General features: G+C 39.0%; 1 protein-coding gene across 1 annotated transcript in view; it reads left to right on the forward strand.

Moving 5' to 3' along the window:
• Positions 1-7,939, forward strand: part of MEOX2 (mesenchyme homeobox 2) — an 87,184-nt gene extending 79,245 nt beyond the window's left edge. Inside the window, exon 3 of the mRNA XM_069094438.1 lies at positions 6,638-7,939. Coding sequence (XP_068950539.1) covers positions 6,638-6,862 — 225 coding nt within the window. The 3' untranslated portion in view covers positions 6,863-7,939. The remainder of the gene's footprint in view (positions 1-6,637) is intronic.
• Positions 7,940-21,668: the final 13,729 nt, after the last annotated feature.

A 21,668-nucleotide genomic window follows, 5' to 3' on the forward strand; every position in this document is an offset into this window, starting at 1 on the left:
GTGTTGAACTTTAAGATATCTATGGGACATCCAGTGTGGGATGTCTACTAGGCAGTCGGAGATATAGGATTAGAGGTCAGGAAAGAGGCTAGAGCTGAATAGATTGATCTGGAAATCATTTACATAAAGGGGATGATTAAATCCATGAGGGCTGGTGAGATTAGCAAATAAAATAATGTAGAAGGTGAAAAGAAAAGTAATCAGGCAGAACGCAGATGAAGGATGGTCCGATAATGGGAGGCAAATCAGGAGAGTGCAGTGTCACAGAAACTTTGAAAGAAGAGATCCCCGAGGAAATGTCATTGTGCTTGTGACTACATTGTGTTATAGACATTTTCTCATTGGTCACCATTAAGAGAGAATAATTAAAAAATGATTGATACTACTTTACAAGAAGAAGATAATTAAAAGTCATGCTTTTACTTTGGTCATTAACAGATCACAAAGAAAGTCTTTTATTTTGAATTGACCATAGCTTCTGTCCATACACTTTGAAATTACAATAAAATTTATAAATCTTTCCTTCATGATTGTCCCAAGGGTAGAACTTGAAAAAGAAAAATGCCCCACTTGCCCTAGATGAAGATTTATTCTCCTCTCCAGCTTCAAGAAGGGCAGTGTCTCTGGAAACATTCTCAGAACTCAATAGCAGGAAACGGAGGCCCTAAGTATTCAGGTTTTAATTTTACACCATCAACAAATATTTATTAATTTCCTACTGTATGCCATCCACTCTGCTAATTCTGGGGAGATAGACACAAAAGTAAAAAGTCTGCAAGGGGGTTCTATCTGACAGGGCAATGTAGGATGCTGGGTTATCTGGCTCACCCTGGCCAACCACGTGTTCCATCACTGTTTCAGGAAGGTAGAGGGCCACAGATAGAAGCTGGGAGACAGCAGATCCAAATGGTGGTGGATAGAAGTAGCAGCCCTAAACCATTAGCCTCATATATCCTGGGTTCCTAGAATAGAGCCAGATGTGAATTGAGGACTCATCTAGGAACAGCTTCACAGAGATCAGACTCTATGACAAAGGGATCTCGGTGGCCATCTTGTTCCACCTGTGCATGATTGCAACCCAGCCAATCATGCTGCCTCTGTTTGAAGACTTCCAAAATGTTGATCTTCCAACTTGGCCGAGGGTCTGTTCCACTCCAGGTCCCATAGGGTCCAAGGTATGGACCCTAGGTAGGGACCTCAGAAGCCATCAGGTTCAACACTCTCTTTTTATAGATGAGGAAAACTGAGGCTCGATGTCAAAATTGATAAAGCAAAATATGTTAATTATCTACTCCAAGGAACCTGGGCTTAAAATATAATGAAGAATGACTTAATTATCTAATACTAGGAACTTGGGATTTTAAATAATAATGAAATAGTTCCTTCCCTAAGAAGCTTACATGAGATGATGTTTGCAAAGTTCTTGGCACAGTGTCTGACAGGTAGCAGGCACTTAAATGCCTATTCTCCCTTCTCTTCCCTTTATAGGGGATGACACTAGGAAACAGGGGTAGGAGTAACTAAGAAACATAAACAAATAAGGAAGGAAAACAAAAGTAATTCAAAGTAATTTCAAGAAGGAGGGAGTATTAATCACAGAAGGTACCTCTGAAGGGCTTTCCTGGATGGCTAATAGAATTCTCACAATTGACAGAGGAGGAGAACTGAGGCCCTGAGAAGAAAAAATGACTCACCCAAAGTGACCCAAGCATTGGAGTCAAACCCACACCTGCTTCATTTGGATGCAGGGCCCCTTTCCCCAAAACATTCAGTATATATGCTATTGCGTTAAGACACGGAAGCATCCTTCTTTGAAGTGCTTCAAACAGAAATGTTGCAGTCACTTAAAAGGTTAAAATCGGTTTTGTTCAAAACCTTTCATTCCATGAGGATCCTGGATAAACACAGCATGTCTTCTTTGCTGAACACTGGTGTTGTGGTGTCATCTGATACTAACACAACAAGTGACATCATCCTCATTTGTTGTGGATAGCTCTTTGTACACATTTATGGGGTGGCCAGTGAAAACCCCCTGGGTTCCCGTTCCTTCTCTCCCTCTTGCTTCCATTCTCCCATTTACTGCCATGTTTTAACAAAAGCTCTCCATTCTGTGCCTTTGTGATCTGACTCAGAAAGGACAATACAAGCCATTAATTGAGAAGTTGGAATTCACAAGGCTTCCCATTTCCTCCCTGTTTCTCACACATGCCAGGCTCAAGTTTCCACACCTCTTTTTCCCTTCCCTATTATTCACTCTTTACAAATTCCAAAGCAAGTTCATTTTTCAGATATTTGTATCTGATCCCTAGAGGAAATCCTTCTCGAAAGGCCTTTCTCATGTTCGAATCACTAGATAAACATCCAGCGGGCTTCAGCCTCATATTTTTGGATACCAGCTGTGGGCAGAGAGAGAGCCTTCTTCTTGAGTTTGCTAAGCCGTTAATGAAAATGGACAAACCATTCCACAGGAAGCACAACTCGATGGGAAGGGAGAGTTTTGTGAAATCACCGCTGTCCTCAGCCACTTCTTTAACATGGGATGGGCCATTTTGCAGACAGATATAATCCACATAGGGGGAGAAAAGGAAATGAGTGTAGATTTTAAAAATGAAAAATATAAATTGTGGCTTGGCTAGTCAGTTCCTCACATATTCCTGCCAAAATCTCACTGACTTAATTGAAAGGACTTTCTTTTAGACCTGAGTGTTGGTGAGGACGGTGTTTTGTGTGCTCAGCCCCTCTGGGGTTTCTGTGTAGAAAGTGCCCCCTCGAGGATTCTGGGAAACCCAGATGTCTCCCTCTTACAAATGTGGAAATGGACACTGAGAAATAGGAACATTTGCTTAAGTTTCCATGGAAAGACTGAAATAGAGCCAAGAGTGAAACCCTTTTCCAGCAAAAAAAAAAAAATAAATAAATAAAAATAAAAATAAAAAAAATTCCAAGACAACGTTAAATGCCATTTGAAGAACATAATTAAATTGGATCTAGCTTTCTCATTATCTGAGTGATAAATTAAAGAAGCAGGAAACTTGGATCCTTTCTCTCTCCTCTTCTCTCCTCTCTCTCTGCTCTGTCTCTGCCTGTCTCTCTGCCTCTCTGTCTCTCTGTCTCTGTCTCTCTCTGTCTCTGTCTCTGTCTCTTCTCTCTCATATAGATCCTGTTTTTTTTTTTTCTCCTCATTGCATGATAAAAACCCAGGTTAAACGCTTCCTTCTGGGCCTTTTTGCTATACGTTTTTGAGTGAAGCTAAAACCATTTTGTTGTGCTAGAGTCATTAGAAGAGTGGTTACTATCTGCGCATGGTCTAATAGTTGTTTGGTTTTGTGACTCAATGAACCAGGACAACAGAAGGGAACCCTGAAGAAGGAGCCTTGGTACGTGAGGCTGGGCAGGAAGGAGGAAACTTTTCTGGCTTGAAGCCACATGCATGACAATTGAGACTACTCATCTTTGGGCCTTCTCAGTGTTTACTGATTCAAGGGCTTAAAATACTGCTTAGCCTGGTCTGTTTTCTGGAATTCCCAGTTGGTATGACCCAAGGGCACACATACTAGTATGATAGGAGGGAAATTTTCATGCTCATAACCCAGGGAGTGGTTAACAAATTTGAAATTAGAATGCATTTTTGTTTGGCTTGGTTTTGTTTTGGGGCTGTACCTATATTGAGGTGGGGAAGTTCTGGTATGAAAACTCTCTTCACTGATGTAGGTGGGCACTACGGGAGGAAATGTGACGTGGTGTCTAGAGGACTAGCTTGGAATTAGGGAGAAGGACTAATCGGCTTCAAGTCTTGTCCTTGCTGCATTCTGTAGACCTTAGTCAACAGCACAACACAGATGAAATTTGGTTGATCTTGGTGTCACAGGATCTGAGTTTGAATTCTTATTCTTCCCCTTCCCACTCTTCTGACTGTGGGTAAGAGAGTTCATCTGTCTAGGTCTTAATTTCCTCATCTGTAAAATGAGGGGGTTGGATCAGATGACCCCTAAGGTCCCTTCCAGATCTAAATATATGATTGGAGGATCCAAGGGCGTCGGCTATTCTATTGGCTTGTGAGTTACCAAATGTGAACCGAACTAAAATTTATATTGTTTTCATACCACGACATTGTTTTACCTCAGAGACCTGCCCAAGCAGAGCAGCAGGCAGAGCCAGGGTGAAGGAGGACTCAAGTCTTCTGCCACTATGCTTTCCAATGCAGGATGCTACCTCACCCCAGGACTTTTGTGCTGTTTTTATACCTCATCCTGATGCAATCCTGCTTTAGTCTCCTCTGTGTCTTCTGGGATCCAGTGACCCTGGCCTCCTGACTTCCTCCCACAAAACATTTCAACTCTCCAGACACCATGTGTTTTCTCTGATCATCCCCTATGCCTTCCATTCTTTGTCTCCTCATCTCCCTCTCCTGGCTTGGCAGGTTACCTTTAAGTTTTGGCTAATGTCTCACCTCCTCCAAGAATCCTTTCTGGGTCCCCTTCATCATGGCACCTTCACTCTATTGATTGCCCTGGTATATCTTGGGTTTCTTTGCATGTTGTCTCCCCAATTAGACTGCAAGCTACTTGAAGGCAGGGAATGTCTTTTGCATCTCTTTGAATTCATGGTGTTAATCACAGCAACTTTTCTAAGTCTTGTAGAGTATACAGAGTATTATAAGAAATGATCCCTGCCCTCAGGCAGTGTACAGTCTGGCAATAAATGAGCTCTGGAGGTGGTCATACTCCGGCAAGGAGGGAACCAGATCACTGAGATTATCCATGGTGAAAGTTCAAGAGGCGAAGGCTGTTTGTAATTTAGAAACAACTAATTAGGAGCTACATGGTTTAAGGAAGGAGCTGGGTTCCTAGCCCTTGGCCCCAGGTCTAACACATACTAGCTGATCCCTAAGATGTTTTAGTAGAAGCTGGCTTTGTGACAACTCACTCACAGCATCACTGTACCCCATCTGATCAACAGCTATTTGAGGAATCCATAGAACAAGAAAGGTTACAACCAACAGGGAGTGGCCTAAATGAACAACGTGGACCCTGTGGCAGATCTAATGTGACATAGCAGTCCTCCCGGCACACGCTGAGTCTTGCCTCACCAGGCATCCCCTGATGAGCCCCAGAGCATTTAGACTGGTCAAAAGAATTGTAGCAAGATGGAATATTTGCTTTGTAAAAACATAAGCAATTCGTAGTATTTTTACATCCCTTTCATTTTCCATTGTGTCTCTTCTCTCACCCTCTCCCAGATAGCTATCCTTGATGCAAAAGAATAAAAAGTGGGAGAAGGGAATTCCTGCACTTTTGAAAAATTAGAGGAAAAAAGACTCCCATTATATGCGGTGCTGTACATGCATCGCTCCCTCCTCTGCACCCCAAAGAAAGAGGAGAGAGTGCTTTCTTTTGCCTCTTCTCTGGGGCTACACTAGGTCATTATAAAATTTCATTATTCAGTTTTTCTTATTTTATTTGATTTTTCTATTCCCCTTGAAGTACTCAGGACACACACTGTTTTTCTGATTCTGCTTACTTCATTTTTGTGGACATCTTCTCATTCATCTCTGTGATGCTCAGATACATCCTTTGGCAGTCTAATCACATTCCACCAAATTCGTGCAGCCATGACTTGTTTAGCCATTTGCCAAGAAATGGATGCCATGTTTCCATTTCTTTTGTTTCCCATGCTTCCAGTTCTTTTTTTAATATAAAACATACTGCTACAAATATTTTTGGTGCATATGGGGCCTTTCTCTTTGTCACTGCCTTCCAGGCATATATACCTGGCAGTGGAATGTCTGTGTCAGAGGAGATGGAAATTTTAGCCATTTTCTTCACTTGATTCCAAACTGATTTCCAGAATGGTTGGATGATTTCACAGCTGCACTTATAATATCCTAGTGAATCTGTATCTTCCCAGCATGTCCCCAGCATCGATTATTCCCACCTTTTGGCATACTTGTCAATTTTCAGGATGTAAGGTGAAACCTCAGGATTGTTTCTGTTTGCATTTCTTTTATTATTAGTAACCTAGATCATTCTTCCATTCGACCCTTAATAAGTCACATTTTTTTTTTGGTGAACTATTAATACCCTTTGGCCACTTATCTATTTGACAATAACTTCTGGTCTTATATATTCTAATTAGTTGTCTCAATATATCAGATATATTTCCAGAGACATTTGATGTAAAGGATTTTTCCCCAGTCACTCAGTTCTTTTCTTATTGTAGATTAATTGCTGTTGTTCATGCAATAGTTTTTTGGTTTGATGTAATGGAAATTATTAATTTTATCTTTTGCTTACAAAATTCATGAGATCATATTCCATGAATGAATTCACATTCAATGCACATTGAGTGTGAATTCACCACTCCTCCCAGAGCCATAGCTAAGAAAAAGCACCTGAGCTTTCTATTGTCTAGGTGAGAGTGTATGTGTGTGTGTGTGTGTGTGTGTGTGTATGTGTATGTGTATATGTGTGTGTTTAAGGGAAATAGCTTAAATTTTCATATGTTGTATTTGTTTAAAATTTATGTCGGTGTATACAGCATCATTCCCCCTCCTCCTTTTTGACTAAAGAATGTAAATTGGGGACTTAATTGTTTTTCCTGTCTCCCCACTGTCTTTTTCTTCTTTTTGCTTTTTAAGGTGAAAGTCTGGTTCCAAAACAGGAGGATGAAGTGGAAGCGAGTAAAAGGAGGCCAGCAAGGGGCAGCTGCCCGGGAAAAGGAACTGGTGAATGTGAAAAAGGGCACCCTGCTGCCTTCGGAGCTCTCTGGCATTGGGGCCACTGGCCTCCAGCACACAGGGGACTCGTTAGCCAATGATGACAGCCATGATAGCGACCACAGCTCCGAACATGCTCACTTATGATACCGAGCGCGGGATGCACCGAGCGAGCTCCGTTCTCAGGAAAGAAACGCTAGCATGGCGAGCCTTACTTACCCAGACATGGTTTACAGAGGGAGAAGACAATGGCAATGAGCATTGGCTTTCTGAGGGCCAGTCTTCTCCTGCTTGCACCTCTTGAGCTAGAGGGCTGATAGCAAGTGCCAATTCTCTCTGAGGGGCCTCCGTGGTGATGATGCTGAAGAGGGACTTGCTTGGAACATTCCGCACTCGTTGGCCATGCCTTGGACAATGGGCAGGTCTTTGTTTGCTTAGCTTGCACTGAAAAATAAATTGCTATGGAGAGCAAAATAGGAGACATTTTATCCTGAACAGTCCCAGGGCCCCGAATCACTGTTTATTGGATAAGAAATGTATTTTAACTCTGTATATATTTACCTTATGGCATTTTCCTGTCTTCACTAACTTTTGCAAAGCATTCATATTAGCTGATGGCAATAGACACTCCTGATGACAATCTTCATCTTATCTCTTTTCTGTTTTCTTGTTCCAAAGACAGAGCATACATGCTAACTTGTGTTCCTTCCAGTAGAGGAAGACGGAATAGAAGACAGGGATGGAACACACCCTTCTTTGTACCACAGACAAAACAAATCTTCTGTTGCATTTACTATCAACGGCTGCTAATAGGGTATTATAGACCTTACCTAGCTCCTCAATTCTTCCTATCTTATAGCTTGAAAAAAAATGTTTTTTTAAGGATCATAAAAATCAGTCATTTTTTGAAGAGTTTATATGCCAACTATTGCCCAAAGTCATCTCTATAAAACATTAGAAAATATTAGAATTTGCTTCCACAATGGGAATAAGACAACTCATCAGAAGGAAGGCTTTTGTTTTTATTGTTTTTCCATATGGCATTGAAAGGCAAAACTGGTAGTTGGTAGTTCAGAAGCTGTCTCCAGCTTGAGTTCATCTTAATAAACCTACACAATGTTGTTTCCGATCTATGTGTACATATAGAACACCAAAGCCTTAACAGAAAACATGATTGTATTTTGTAAAAAAAAAAAAAACAAATTTAATAAATGATCCTTTGAAAATAAATGGCATTTCTGTGATTTCCTAAGGGTATGGGTAAACCTCATGTCAATTATTGAACAGTTAGAAAAATTCTTCTGTTCTGGTCTGAAATCGACCACACCAGTGCCTTTCAAACTGATGTTTTCTTCTGAGATGGACTTTCCCCATTTTGCCTTGATTCACTACAGAAATTCATATCTCATAGGGAAAGAATATGCATCAAGTAAATGAAGACAGCCCAAAAGTGTGAAAGTAGATTTTGATATTTTCTATGATCCTATGAATTTTGTAGGCTTAGGTTGACTTGACTTCATGGAATTTTTTTAGAGTATATAGGAAAATATGCCATTGTTTTTTTTTTTTTAATCATAGTGTGATAAAGAACAGGACTTCATTTCTTTCTCTCTTTTTTAAATCAATGGAAGACAAAATGATCTGCCAGCCTTAAGTGGAATAGATGTCAGGAAATAATTTGGTGTGAAAAATAAACTGTCATCTCACTGCATTCCTCAGGACTGCTGGACCTCCAGATGGGGAATTAGAACATAGATGTCAAAGAGATCCCTGACATAATTGATTCCATGTCACGTCCATCCTATTTGCTTATGCTGCTTAATGAGTGTTTTACTTTCATGATGACTTTTTATCAGTTTGCTTTTCCCTATAAAAATTTTAGGTAGGGCAAAAAAGAATGGGGAATCCTAGAAATGCAATGAAAGACCCCATTTTCTAAGGGAATGAAGTATAGAACACATGTTTCTCTGTATTATTGGAGGTAATTCCTTAGCATGAGTTCTCTCTGCTGATAAAAAACAGAAGTCCAGGAAAAATACAATACAATGAACACAATGAAATACAGAGGAGAAAGGATTATAATGAAGTTTATCAGAAGATATTTAGATTTATGTGTGTTCCAAAGTTAGGTATTCACTAGAAAGCTGAGAAAATAGGATTTTTCCTGCTCAAGTCTATTTGTCAATAGAGATATGTGCTTATTAGCAGAACCATAGAACTTCAGAGTTGGAAAAATTTCCAAGTCCACTCAGTCCAGCAAGGACCTGAGCAGGAATTCCTGCTAAAGTATTCACAATTGCTCATCCATCTTTCATTTGAAAGCAGCCATGGCAGTGGCTCCCTCTGCCCCCCAAAGGCAGTCCTTTGAACATGGGAAGTTCTGACAACTAAGAATGTTTTTCTTCCATTGAACAGAGATCTTCCTTATTGCACCTCCCAGTCATTTGGTTCTAGTTCTCCTTCTCTCAGCCCCAAGACAATGGCCAAGTGGAATAAATCAGATTCCTCTTACATTTGTCAACTCTTGTGATGCTAGAAAGAAATGATTATGTCTCCTCTAAATTGTCTCTCTTCTAGGCTAATCATTTTCAGCTCTTCTAATAGCTACCTGACTGGCATGATTTTCTATTCTTTTATCCTTTGTTGTCTTTATCTGGGTATATGCTAGTTTATCACTGTTCTTCCTGGGATGTGACAGCACACAAAACTGTAGATGTTTTCTGGCTGGGCTACAGTAGGAATATTATCTCCTTCATCTAAACACTATGGCATTATTAGTAAAATCCAAAATATTTTTTTTTGCCTTTTGGGACATATTTCCAGGTTATTTTGAACTTGCAGCCCCTTAAACTCCAAGGTTAACTTGTTTTTTTTTTATCAAGTTGTATTCTAGACAACTCCCATCTATAGTGCAGTTGATGATTTGAATCCACATATAAATTTTTCATTCATTTCTGTTCATTAGCCTTTCTTTCCACCTAGTTCAAATTCTAACTTGTTAAGAACATTTATGAGCCTGATTTGCCTTTCCAACTTCATGTCACCTGAAAATTTTATAAGTTTGTCATATATGCTTTCATCTGATCAGTGATATATATGTTCAACAGCACAGGTAAAAAGACAGAAGTATGGTGACCTGCAGTAGGTATCTTATTCTTGGTTAACATTGAACTGTTAATATTCTATATTTCCAGTCATTCAATCTAGATTGTCATCATGCCTAAATACCCCTATCTAGTTCACAAAGAGGACATGAGAAATATTGCCACATGACTTGCTAAATTCCAGGTACACTTTTTTTGTTCTTATCTAGTTACCCTATTTTAAAAATGAAGGGAATCTAAAGTGACTTATTCTCAGTGAATGTTTGCTAACTATAATTGATCAAAACTTCATTTTCTAAAAGTTGATACACCATCCCTTTAATGATATATTGTTTAATATTGCCAGCCGTTAAAATAAAACAGCAATCTAGAGACTGATGAATTCACTTTTTTCACTTTTTCACAATCAATGAGGACAATGCATTCTCTCTAGTTCTGCAATGTCTCTCTTGTTCTCCACCAGTTTTCCAAGATCACTGACTACAACTCAGCAATTACTCTTATTAGCTCTCAATAAATATCCTGCGATGTAGTTCATCCAGGCCTGGTGACTTGAATTGCTGAGGCTACAAAAACACCTTCTCACCACTGATCACCTTGGCTTTCAATTCCTTGTTCATTTCAATCCTAGTAAATCCAGCATTTCCCTTTGGAAGATAAAACAAAACCAACGCAAAAATTGAGTAGTTCAGCCTTCTTTCCCATAATTGTTATCATCCTGTCCTTCCTTTTCTTTTTATTCTCAGTTACCTGTCCTCGCTTCCACCTTCATTTTCTTGTTTATGCCTATTTTAAGCATTGGAGTTATATCTCTATATAGTGATCTATAGTGATTTAGACAACTCTAGTTTTTATTCTTCATGGGAATCTGTTTTACTTGTCATCAATGTTTCATTCTTGAAAGCTTACCTTCCCTCTTGGGCTGACTGCCCTTGTAGAAGTTTTGGCCATGAGTGCTTTCCTGTTCCTACTCTAAATTCTTTGGATTATGCTATCCCAAACTCTATGGTCCACATCAGCCATTGTCTGTATTTCCCTTTCATCTAGTTCTGCATCAACATTGGGATGCCCATTGAGTCAATTTTCTTTAGAGCCCTAACTCATATAAGAACATTATCATTCATGACTGAGATGATGGACTGAAGCATCCATTGGTGATGATGACACCTCCATGGGTGGGTGGAGAAGGACAGAGATCCAAAGTACTTTTGACAAGTCAGGGAAGTGGTAGGATGTAAATAGGTTTGAGTATAATAGGGGCAAGTGAAAGATAATTCAATTGGGCAAGAAAATAATTTCCAGAAATCTAAGACAGAGGGGAAATGTCTTTGGGTGAATGTGGAAGAAAAATTCCAAGTGTCGTAGTCCATCATAATTTAAATAGGAATCAGAAATAAAGTCCAGTCAATGAAATAGTAAGAGTGACTCAGGACACTTGGAATTGAGCACAGTAAGAAGGACCCGGATGTGGTATGTAGGGAGGGTCAGATTATCATCCAAGGCTTGTGCCCTCCTTAGGAGTCACAAATGGAACAGGATGGAGTGAAATTGGAGAGGACACAGAGGAAAGCCATACAAATGAGGGAACAAATGCGAAGTGAGAGCCACAAGGCTGGTTTGGCTTGGAAACATGGAATCAGAGAATGAATTCATGGTTGTTTCCATTTTTAAAAGTTGGAAAAAATAATATGCATGACAAAGAGACCCTCCTTTTGAGAGAGAAAAGGAAGTTATAGGCCTAAACTGCCATAGTGCCGACGCCTTCCATTTCTCTGTGCTCTTGCTAATTTGCAAAGTCCTTCATCAATATTTTATCATTTAATCACCACAACAGCTGTGCTTTCCTAGGTTTAATCAGCTTCACAAATGGGTTCAAAGACAACACCTACCTATAAACTATAACCCTTTTCATTGAGCTGGAACTCTGAGGAGCCTGGTTTCTTACTGTGCAATTCTCATTCATGTCATCATACAATTCTAACCCATGTTCTATCATTCTATGGAAATTCACAGGATAGGAAATTGACTCTGTTCCTGACTCCTGACTGTGCATGGATGCTTCTTGTTTTGTAAGTAGCTTGGGTGTTTGGGTAGGGAGATTTTCCCAGCTGGGTTTGGAAACAGGAACCCAGTCACATGGCTTTTACAATGATCACACACATTTCCAACTCTTCCAAAATGGCCGCAGACAACTCTGACCTCTCATTGGCCTGAACTACTATGAACTGATTACTTTTCTCCTCTAGGGATCATGCAGAGGGGCCTGAGGTTGAGATTGAGTTTTCTCCATGGAGCCAAACTTTCCAAAGACAAAAATTTAAAAAGACAAATTAGTGGATAATTTTTTAAAGCTTTTTTAAGAATGTCATTTAAGACAGGTAGAGAAAGGAAGGATAGATTAAGGAAAGAAAGTAACTTTGCAATTTTTCTATGTAACACATTGATTTGGAGATTGTGTTCACTTTAGAGTCAGAAGAACCTAAGGTCAAGTCTCTTATCCTTGTAACATTAGATTTGAGACTATGGACAATTCACTCAATTTCTCTGAGACTCAGTTTACTCATCTATAATGCAGAGCTAACACTCAACTCACAGGAATACTGTGAGGCTTAAATGAAATCACACAGAAACAATGCACAAATACCAATGTTTATGTGTGTATACCCACATGTAGGTAGATATATCTTTCAAAATATTAATGTCATATATATGTATATGTTATTTTTAGCATTATTGTCATTAGAATATTCCTTTAAATTGACTGAAGAACAGGGGAAAGTATGGGACTAAAAGGAATCAACTAAAAAATATGTTCATTAAGTTCTTAACATCCTTGTGCTAAGTGCTCAGGATATAAATAGAATCGCTGCTCTCAAGGAACTCACAATCAAATTGGGAGAGAGAATATTAAAATAAAAGTGTTAGTGTAGAATTCTTGGTTAGCACCTGAGTTGCTCAGTCAATGAGCATTTCTTCAGACTCTGGTGCCAGCCTCTAGCAGAGTGAAAATGGGTGGGACAGGAAATAAGCATTTCTACAGTGCCTAGTATATGCCGGGCACTGGGCAAAGTGGTTTACTCTCATCTCATTTCATCTTCACAACAACTCTACAAGGTAAGTGCTGTTATTATCATTTTTTTTATTGAGGAAATTGAGACAAACTCAGGTTAAGGTGTTAGCACATGTCTGGGACTGGATTTGAACTCATGTCTTCCTGATATTATCTGTAAAATGGACATTACCACAACTATACTAACTACTGCAAAGGATGTTTTTGAGAACCAAGTGAGATAATGTCTGTAGAGGATGTTAGAAATGTCAGTTATTATTAGTATTATCACCTGGAAATTTTCACTGGAAACTACCTGTAATATCTAAATCCCTTAAGCTAGTGACTGAGAATGTCACTGGGCTACTGCCATGCTTTCTTATTTGTTATCAATGATGATCATCTTAAGGTAATACTTGAATGACTTCTGGTATAAAAAGCTTTGGAAATGCCAGAATAATACACAGGAATGGATGGGCTGGGGTCTACACTGTTTCAGGGAACATTCTCATCAACGAGGTCACAGACGCATTGGAGTATTTGAGCCAAGTGTGTCATTCAAGCCATTTGATAGACAAATTAACTTGAAAAGACAAAAATTATCTTGCTCACAATGTTCCTGAAGGTCCTTTTCACATGATTGTGTTGTTTCTGAAATTCCCTCTGCCCTGATTCTGGTGAATAAGAGTGTTCTTTGTCCCTCTGAGAGGAAATGCATAATTTCTTATAAGATTCCCTTGTTTGGTTTGTTCACATAAAAACAATCAGAAAATAAGGGAAAAAATCAGATGTACTAGACCAGGGATCCAAGCTTTGCAGGTTTCCTTTGGCTTCCTAAAAGTTGGTATGCACATTCACATTTTTTCAACATTTGGAATTTGCAGGATTGGTCTGCAAAACATGTAAGAAAACATCCTCTTGTCTGATTTTCACATTTCCAGCTTCTAACTTGCCAGATATATCTAAGAACAGTCTCTGTTTCCCTCTCCCTTTCCCTCTCTTTCCCTCCCTCCCTCCCTCTTTCTTACTCTTTCTCTTCCAGTATTTCAGCATTTCTACTTTCAGTTCTGGCAGGAAAACAATGGTAGGTTTAAAACAAACAAAAAGATTTTGTATGGAAGTCAAGATGTTGATATAAGCAGTAAATCACTCTAACTCTCCCATATTCACCTCCAAACAACCATAAAATAGCACCCCCCAAAAATTCTGGCACAGCAGAACCAGCAAAAATAGAGGGCGAATCAATCTTCTAGCACAGGGAACTTGGAAGATTGGCTAGAAAGATATGTCTCACTTGGGTAAAAGGGGAACGCGGTTCAGGACAGGAAGCATCACAGCAACCCCCACCTCAGAAAACTAGTGGAAGATCCTGTGCCCCAGTGTGGTTGAGTAGGCAGACACCAATGCCAGAATGCCCCTTTACCCCCCCCCCCATGCCTCAGCATAGCCAGAGGAACAGGCAGCCTCCGATTCTGAGAGCCATCATATACTTCAGTATAGCCCTAGGCAAATAGGCAACCTCCAGTGGCCAGACCTCCAGGTGCTTCAGCATAGCTCTGGGGAAAGAAATACCCCCCACCAGCCTAAGCACATGCCAGATACCAGCCCTAGGGCCCTGGCTCAGCACCAGGTAAGCTGCCAGACCCTACAACCTCCAGCAGTGCCAGGTACCCCACATTCTATCCCGTCAATGAAACATGAGACATAAAGGTCTCTTGTGGATCTCAGAGCAACATCAAAATCAAGTAAACAGTCTGGGCCAGCAGCCCCTGGCATAAAAAGTTTTCCTTCTACCCTGGGAGTAGACAAATTTAAAATTTAAAAGACGGGAAAAAGGTCAAAAAAGATAAGCAAAAAATAATCTGATAATAGTGAGTTACTATGACGACAGGGAAGATCAAGATACAAACTCAGAAGAATACAACAGCATCAAAAGACCTATGGGAAAAACACCAAAGAAAAATGGGAAGTGGTCTGAAGCCAAGAAAGACCTCATGGAGGAGCTCAAAAAGGCGCTTAACATCATGTAGAAGAAAAATGGGGAAAAGAAATGAGAGTGATGCAAGATAATTATGAAAAAAAGTCAATAGCTTAGAAAAAGAAAGCAACTGCTTAGAAAGTAGGATGGTCCAAATGGAAAAGGAGATACAAAAATCCACTACAGAAAACCACTCCTTAAAAATATAACTGACAGAATCAAAAAGAGAATACAAAAGTTTATCAAGGAAAACAACTCCTTAAAAGTTAGAATCAGGCAAGTGGAAGCTAATGACTATGAGACATTAAGAATCAATCACACAAATTCAAAAGTATGAAAATAAATATAATAAAATACCTTATGGGAAAAACAACTGACCTGGAAAATAGATCCAGGAGGGAAAATGTCAGAATCATTGGACTACCTGAAAGTCTATCTAGCATCTTTCAGAAAATTATCAAAGAAAACTGCTTTAATATCCTGGAAGCAGAGGGCAAAATAGGTATCTAAGGAATCCACTGATCACTTCAGGAAGGAGATCCCAAAATAACAAAAAAAAAAATCTCAAAAGAACATTATAACTAAATTACAGGAATATCAGGTCAAGGAGAAAATGCTGCAACTGACTAGAAAGAAACAATTAAAATACTGGGGAGCCTCAATCAGGATTACATGGGAGGCTGCAAACATTAAAGGATTGGAAGTCATCGAACATGATATTCTGGAAGGCAAAGGAGCTAGGACTACATACCAAAATCAGCTATTTCATGAAATTAAGCATAATATTTGAAAGGAAAAAATGGTCATTCAATTAAATAGATGAATTTCAAGCTTTCATAAGGATAAAACCAGAATTGAACAAAAATTTTGATCTCCAATATCAAAACTCAAGAGAAGACTAAAAAGGTAAAAGAAAAGAAAATATGAGATTCAATGGATATGAACTGTTTACATCCCTATGTGGGAAAGTGATATTTGTAATCCTTAATAATTACACCACTAATAGAATAGCCAGAAGAAATATACATGGATAGAAGATATGGGTATAAAGTGAATCTAAGGGAATGACATAAAAAATAACTAAGGGATGAGAAAGAGTACACTCAATGCAGAAGGAAGGGAGAGGTAGAATGGGATCAGTTATTCCACATAAAGAAATGTGAAAAACCTATTACAATTCAGCGAAAGATAGGAGGGTGAGGGATGGACATCACTTGAACCTAACTGTCATCAGTATTGGCACAAAGAAGAAATAATATACATAATCAGTTGAATATAGAAATCTATCTTACCCAACAGTATTGGTGGAGGGGAGGAGATTAAGTAAAGGAGGTGAATAAATTAAACAAAAGGGAAGGCAGACTGGGGGATGTGGTAGATAGAAGCAAAACACTGCTGAGGAGGGAAAGGATGAAAGGAGAGGACAAACAGGATGCAAAGAAATACACAGTTAGTAATCACAAGTGTGACTGTGAATGGGAGAATCTCTCCCGTAAAATGGATGCAGAGAGCAGGGCGAATCAAAAGCTAAAATTCTAGAATATGTTGTTTACAAAAATAAACTTTAAGCAGAGAGAAACACACAGAATAAGTAAAAGGGACTGGAACAGAATCTATTCAGCCGAAGAAAAAAAAGGGGGGGGGTAAGCCATCCTGTTCTCAGACAAAGCAAAAGTAAAAATAGACCTAATTAAAAGAGACAGGGAAGGAAAATTCATCTTGCTAAGGGGTAAAATAGACAATGAAGTAATATCAATTCTAAGCATATATTCACCAAGTGGTATAGCACCCAAATTCTTAAAGAAGTTAAGTGAGTTACAGGTTCATGACCAAAAAGGAGGTAGAGCATTGCATAATATAAAATAGATAATTTTGATTGTAATATTAAAAAGCTTCTGCACAATAAAACTAATGCAACCAAGATTAGAAAGAAGGAAGTTGGGAAACAATTTTTTTTTCAGAAAGTTTCTCTGGTAAAGGTATAATTTCTCAAATATAGAGAGAATTGGATCAAATTTTTAAGAATACAACCTATTCGCCAATTGATAAATGGTTAAAGAATATGAACAGGTGGTTTTCAGATGACAAAATCAAACCCACCTATAGACACATACACACACACACACACACACACACATATATATATCACGTTTGATTAGAGAAATTCAAGTTAAAACAACTCTGAGGTACCATCTCATACCTATCAGATGGGCTAATATGACAAGAAAGGAAAAGGATAAATGTTGGATTTATAACATTTATATAAAAAAAAACTGGAAAGACTGATGCAAAGTGAAATGAGCAGAACCAGAGCAACATTGTACACAGTACCAGCAACATTGTGTGATAATAATTACAAATGACCCGGCTCTTTTCAGCAACACAGTGATCCAAGACAAGAACAAAGGACTCACAAGGGAAAGTGCTATCCACATCCAGATAAAGAACTGACGTATTATTCTGAATGCTGATTGAAGAATATTTTCCCACTTATTTATTCTTTTTTGTGTTTTTTATCCTTTTATGTTTCTTCACAACTGTGACTAATATGGAAATATATTTTACATGACCGTACATGTATAACCTATTCGAAATTTCCTACTCTTTTAATAAGAAGAGAGAGAAGGGAAGGAGAAAAATTTGGAACTCAAAATCTTGTAAAATTGAATACTTAAAATTGTCTTGATATGAAATTGGGGAAAAAAATTCTATTAAAAAAAGAAAACAAAAAAGGTCATGGAAAATGGGTTCTTTAACCATTATCCTTTATGCATCTTAGATCTCACCAAGCATGAGACTTAGATTTTTTGCATAATTTTCACTTCATCCAAAGCTGTTTCCTCCTATACATTTTTATAACATTCTATTCAAGGCATCGTGGCATTGACACCACTGAAATGTACAGATGGATCTGATAATTAATAGGAGACATGGAAAAAACAAATCCCTTTAATTCTGCATTCCTCCTTTTTTTCTTCTTAATGGTTGGATCATGCTTTGGTCCAGATTTTCTTCTGTATTTATCCTGGCCAAGTTAAATTCTCAGAATAAAAGACAGCACACAACCACGATCAAGGAAAGAGTTTTTAAAAACACATTATATTATAAAAATATTAAAATACCAATGAATTTGAAACTATAAAACTTCTCCAAATATGTGTTCTGCAGTACTGTGTCAGGGGACAAGGGCTTGATAATGCCTGAGTTAAAGAAAGATATTTGCTTAAAAGCCTTCATCAAGGCTTTCCTGTTGTTTTTTTTCCTGATGTTATTCAATAAATGAGTATTTAAGGTTTTGTAAATACAGGATTTATTTAAGATCAGTTGTAGCATTTAGGACTTTCACAGATATTGAAATTTGCGGGCTAATTTGGTGCATATTTATCTGGTGCTTGATGGCACAATTCTTAGCAATAATAGAGAGAGCTTGGCATTGTACCTGGGCTATGTTAGAGCTTGTATTTTATCCAAATTTTATGTGAACAACAATGGAATCGGAAAGTAGGTTTATTGTCAAACTAGGGAAGAAGCATGACTGACAAGGATGCTCTCTCTGTCTCCTCTCCCTCCCCTCCCCCCATCTCTCTCTCTCTCTCTCTCTCTCTCCCTATCACCCTCTCTCTCTCTGTCTCTCTCCCCCCCCTTCTTCTTCTCTCTCTCTTCTCCCCCCCCCCCATTGGTAGGATTTTCATATGGTCATGTGGCAATGGTGAGAATTACTCCAGGGGCCATCTAGTCCAACCTGAACAAGAATGCCTAATGTTGCTGATTGTCAGAAAAATAACAACAAAAGTAATGATGATAAACAACTGAGCTTCATGTATCATTTTAAAGTATTTGAAAAGCCTTTTATTCCTAGAGTCACTTTATTTATAATATGCCCCTAAAGTTTTCAGCCTTTCTGCAAAGACTTCCAGTGGAGGTTTGTAAAGTATCCCATTGCACCCCTAACAGTTTTCATCATGAGGTGGTTTTACCTGAGGTCACAGATAACTGTGTGTCTTTGCAACTTCTACCATAACTCTTGGTTTTACCCTCTTGGTTCAAAGAAAACATGTATAACCTTTTCTTCCATAATAGCCTTTCAAATACTTGAAGGAAGCTGCCATCTTTCCTCTGAGTCTCCTCTTTTTCAAGCTAAACAACATCCGTTCCTCCAACAGTTCCCACAAGGCATGGATTTCAGGATGTTTCCATCCTTCTGATATTCTTCTGAATACTGTCAAATTTCCTTCCTCAAGGGCATGTCCAAGAACAAAATCCAATGCTGCTGATATGACATGATTAGGAGAGAACAACAGTAATAATTTAGCTCATGTTCTGAGGTTTGCCAAGTGCTTTGTTGATTGTCTCATTGAATCCCTAACAAATCACCTTAGAAAACAGGAGCTCTCATTATCTTCTTACTGATTAAGGATCTGTAACTGAGAGAGGTTATGTGATTTTCCCCAGGCTACAAATCTAGTAAGTGACAGGAAGGGTTGGACCCCAGATCTCCAAGGCCCTATTCCCAGAGCCCTAGCAGCTATGGCCCATTCCCTCTAAAAACAGGAAAATCATGACCTCCTGATTCTAGTGGAATCTGCTACTCCAAATCAGCCTCAGATCACAGTCATTTCCTTGGGTTCCATAAAAACATCGAGCTCATAGTCCGCTAAAAGTTCCATTGTTGTCAAGGCATGTTTCCCTCATCCTCCTGAAGTTGACTTTCTGAAGCCATGTAAAAAAAAAAGAAGAAACAAACAACCCCCCTTCTCTCTCTCTCTCTCTCTCTCTCTCTCTGTCTCTCTCTCTCTCTCTCTCTGTGTCTCTCTCTCTGTCTGTCTGTCTGTCTCTCTGTCTCTCTGTCTCTGTCTGTCTTTCTCTCTGTGATTACCTTCAATCACATTACATTTCAGCTTATTTGATGCAATAACCTGTGCTGTATTATATGGATCTTTTAAAATGTTGACATTGTCATCGATTTTCTCTGTATTCTTTCTCTTTCTTTTGGCTTTGAATTCCTTCATCTGTGAGGTGTCCAGCACAGTGCTAATGGCCAGTTCCCAATATGAAAGATCAAGTCCTTCTGTACTTTAGTACTTCTGTAGTTCTCCAGTAGGAAAAGGGGAAGTGAGAGGTACAGCATATGCGTCACCTTGAGACCTCACAACAATTCAGTGGGGGGAAAAGCCTGGCTAATGCAAGGACATCCTCATTTCATAAAACTAAGATGATCAGCTTTCTCTTACTCTTTGTAAAGTTTTCAGAAGATATCAGTTTTTAATGTGCCTTCATCCCACATCACTGTTGTCTTTTGCCAGCTTTCCCTAAAGATTTTTGCGTGGGATCCCGGTAGCAGACACCCATTAATCAAAGAGCAAAACCTATCCCTTAACATATGAGATACAACATTTGCCAAAGCTTAATGATTCTCTGAAATGTCATGGTCTGGGGATCAGTATTCTGCCAGGAGATATTGACTAAGACAATGTACATAGGGCACCAAAGCACTTGCTTTATTCAGGAAAAAAAAAATCTAGCGATGTAAGCATCTTACCAAACCAATCAACTGAATGGACTCGATAGCTTCCTGTAAACAAAGAGTCTTTGTGATGGCCTAGGGACTATTGGAAACTTGTATAAAACGTTTTGATTTTGAATCCACTTCTAGGCTTAGCTTCCACCACTCCTAAACTGTTAAAAATCATGTTTGAAGCAATGCTTTTTTGCACTTAGGAAAAAAATGATTACAATCATATTTTATTTTTCTTCTAGGGAGATGGAACACAGAAGAATAAGATTATTAATTTAGAGTGGGAAGGAATCTCAAATGTTATCTTGACTAATCCCCTTATTTTATAGATGAGGAAACTAAGGTCCAGAGAAGTGAACTTGGACAAATTCCCCTTGATAGAAAGTGGCTGAGTAGGGACTTATGGGTATGTTGGAGTGAAATGGTAAGGACCGAATATAATTTTGATGTAAAAATGTGCCTTTCCTAGACCCTTCTATGACTGCTGAATATCTTTTATTCTATTTTGGTAAAGAGCTCTTTCTCACAAACTTTATTATAAATGGAGATTTTTCCTAATGGGTTAAAGAGATTAGTGAGATGTAGACTTTTATTCATTGGGAAACTGAATAAGAGTTTGATCCCATAAACCATGCTGGAATGACTCCTACAAAAGCAAACCGGCTCTTCGTCCCATTCTCCCCAGACACCTAGTTTAGTGGATGTTGGTACCAAGAACCTGCAAGTACTTGTTTTGCGACTCACCTTTGGAAGTAGAACCCTGGCAACTTCCATCTTCCTTTGTTCTTAAGCCAAATCTTTCTGCTGTGGGGCCCAGGATGAGGCAGAGGGGAGAGGAGTGTCAAGTGTAAATCCTGTGGAATTCACAGGGATTTGGTCTCTGCCTTCTTCCCTCAGAACATGGCATCTGGACCCAATCTGGGCATCACATGCTAGGTCCATGGGACTACTTGCTGGAGCCAGTCTCAGCCCATGGACACATTGTATGAATGGCAACATTTGATGCCATGTGGCAATGAGGATGTCACATCCTTTTCTATGTCCATATAGACTTTTGCTTTGTGATGGGAGTGGAATAGAGAACAATATGGCAGTGGCCACAATGGAAGATCAAATCCATCCCCAACAACAGGCTTTTTCTCAGGTCGCTTCTTTTATCCTCATCATTTTTCCCCCCCAAATTGATGGCTTTGAGTGGATTAGGGCATGCCTGAGAAAACATGGAAAAGGGAGCTTGCTGTGAAAGAAATGGATCTTGAAAAAAGTGCCCTTGTGGCAAATTACAGTTGATTGTATTAGTCACCATC

Source organism: Petaurus breviceps, unplaced genomic scaffold (assembly GCF_028583685.1).
Source record: "Petaurus breviceps papuanus isolate PSGF00001 unplaced genomic scaffold, PetGlider_PUasm1.0 218, whole genome shotgun sequence".
In the NCBI taxonomy this organism is placed as follows: domain Eukaryota; kingdom Metazoa; phylum Chordata; class Mammalia; order Diprotodontia; family Petauridae; genus Petaurus; species Petaurus breviceps.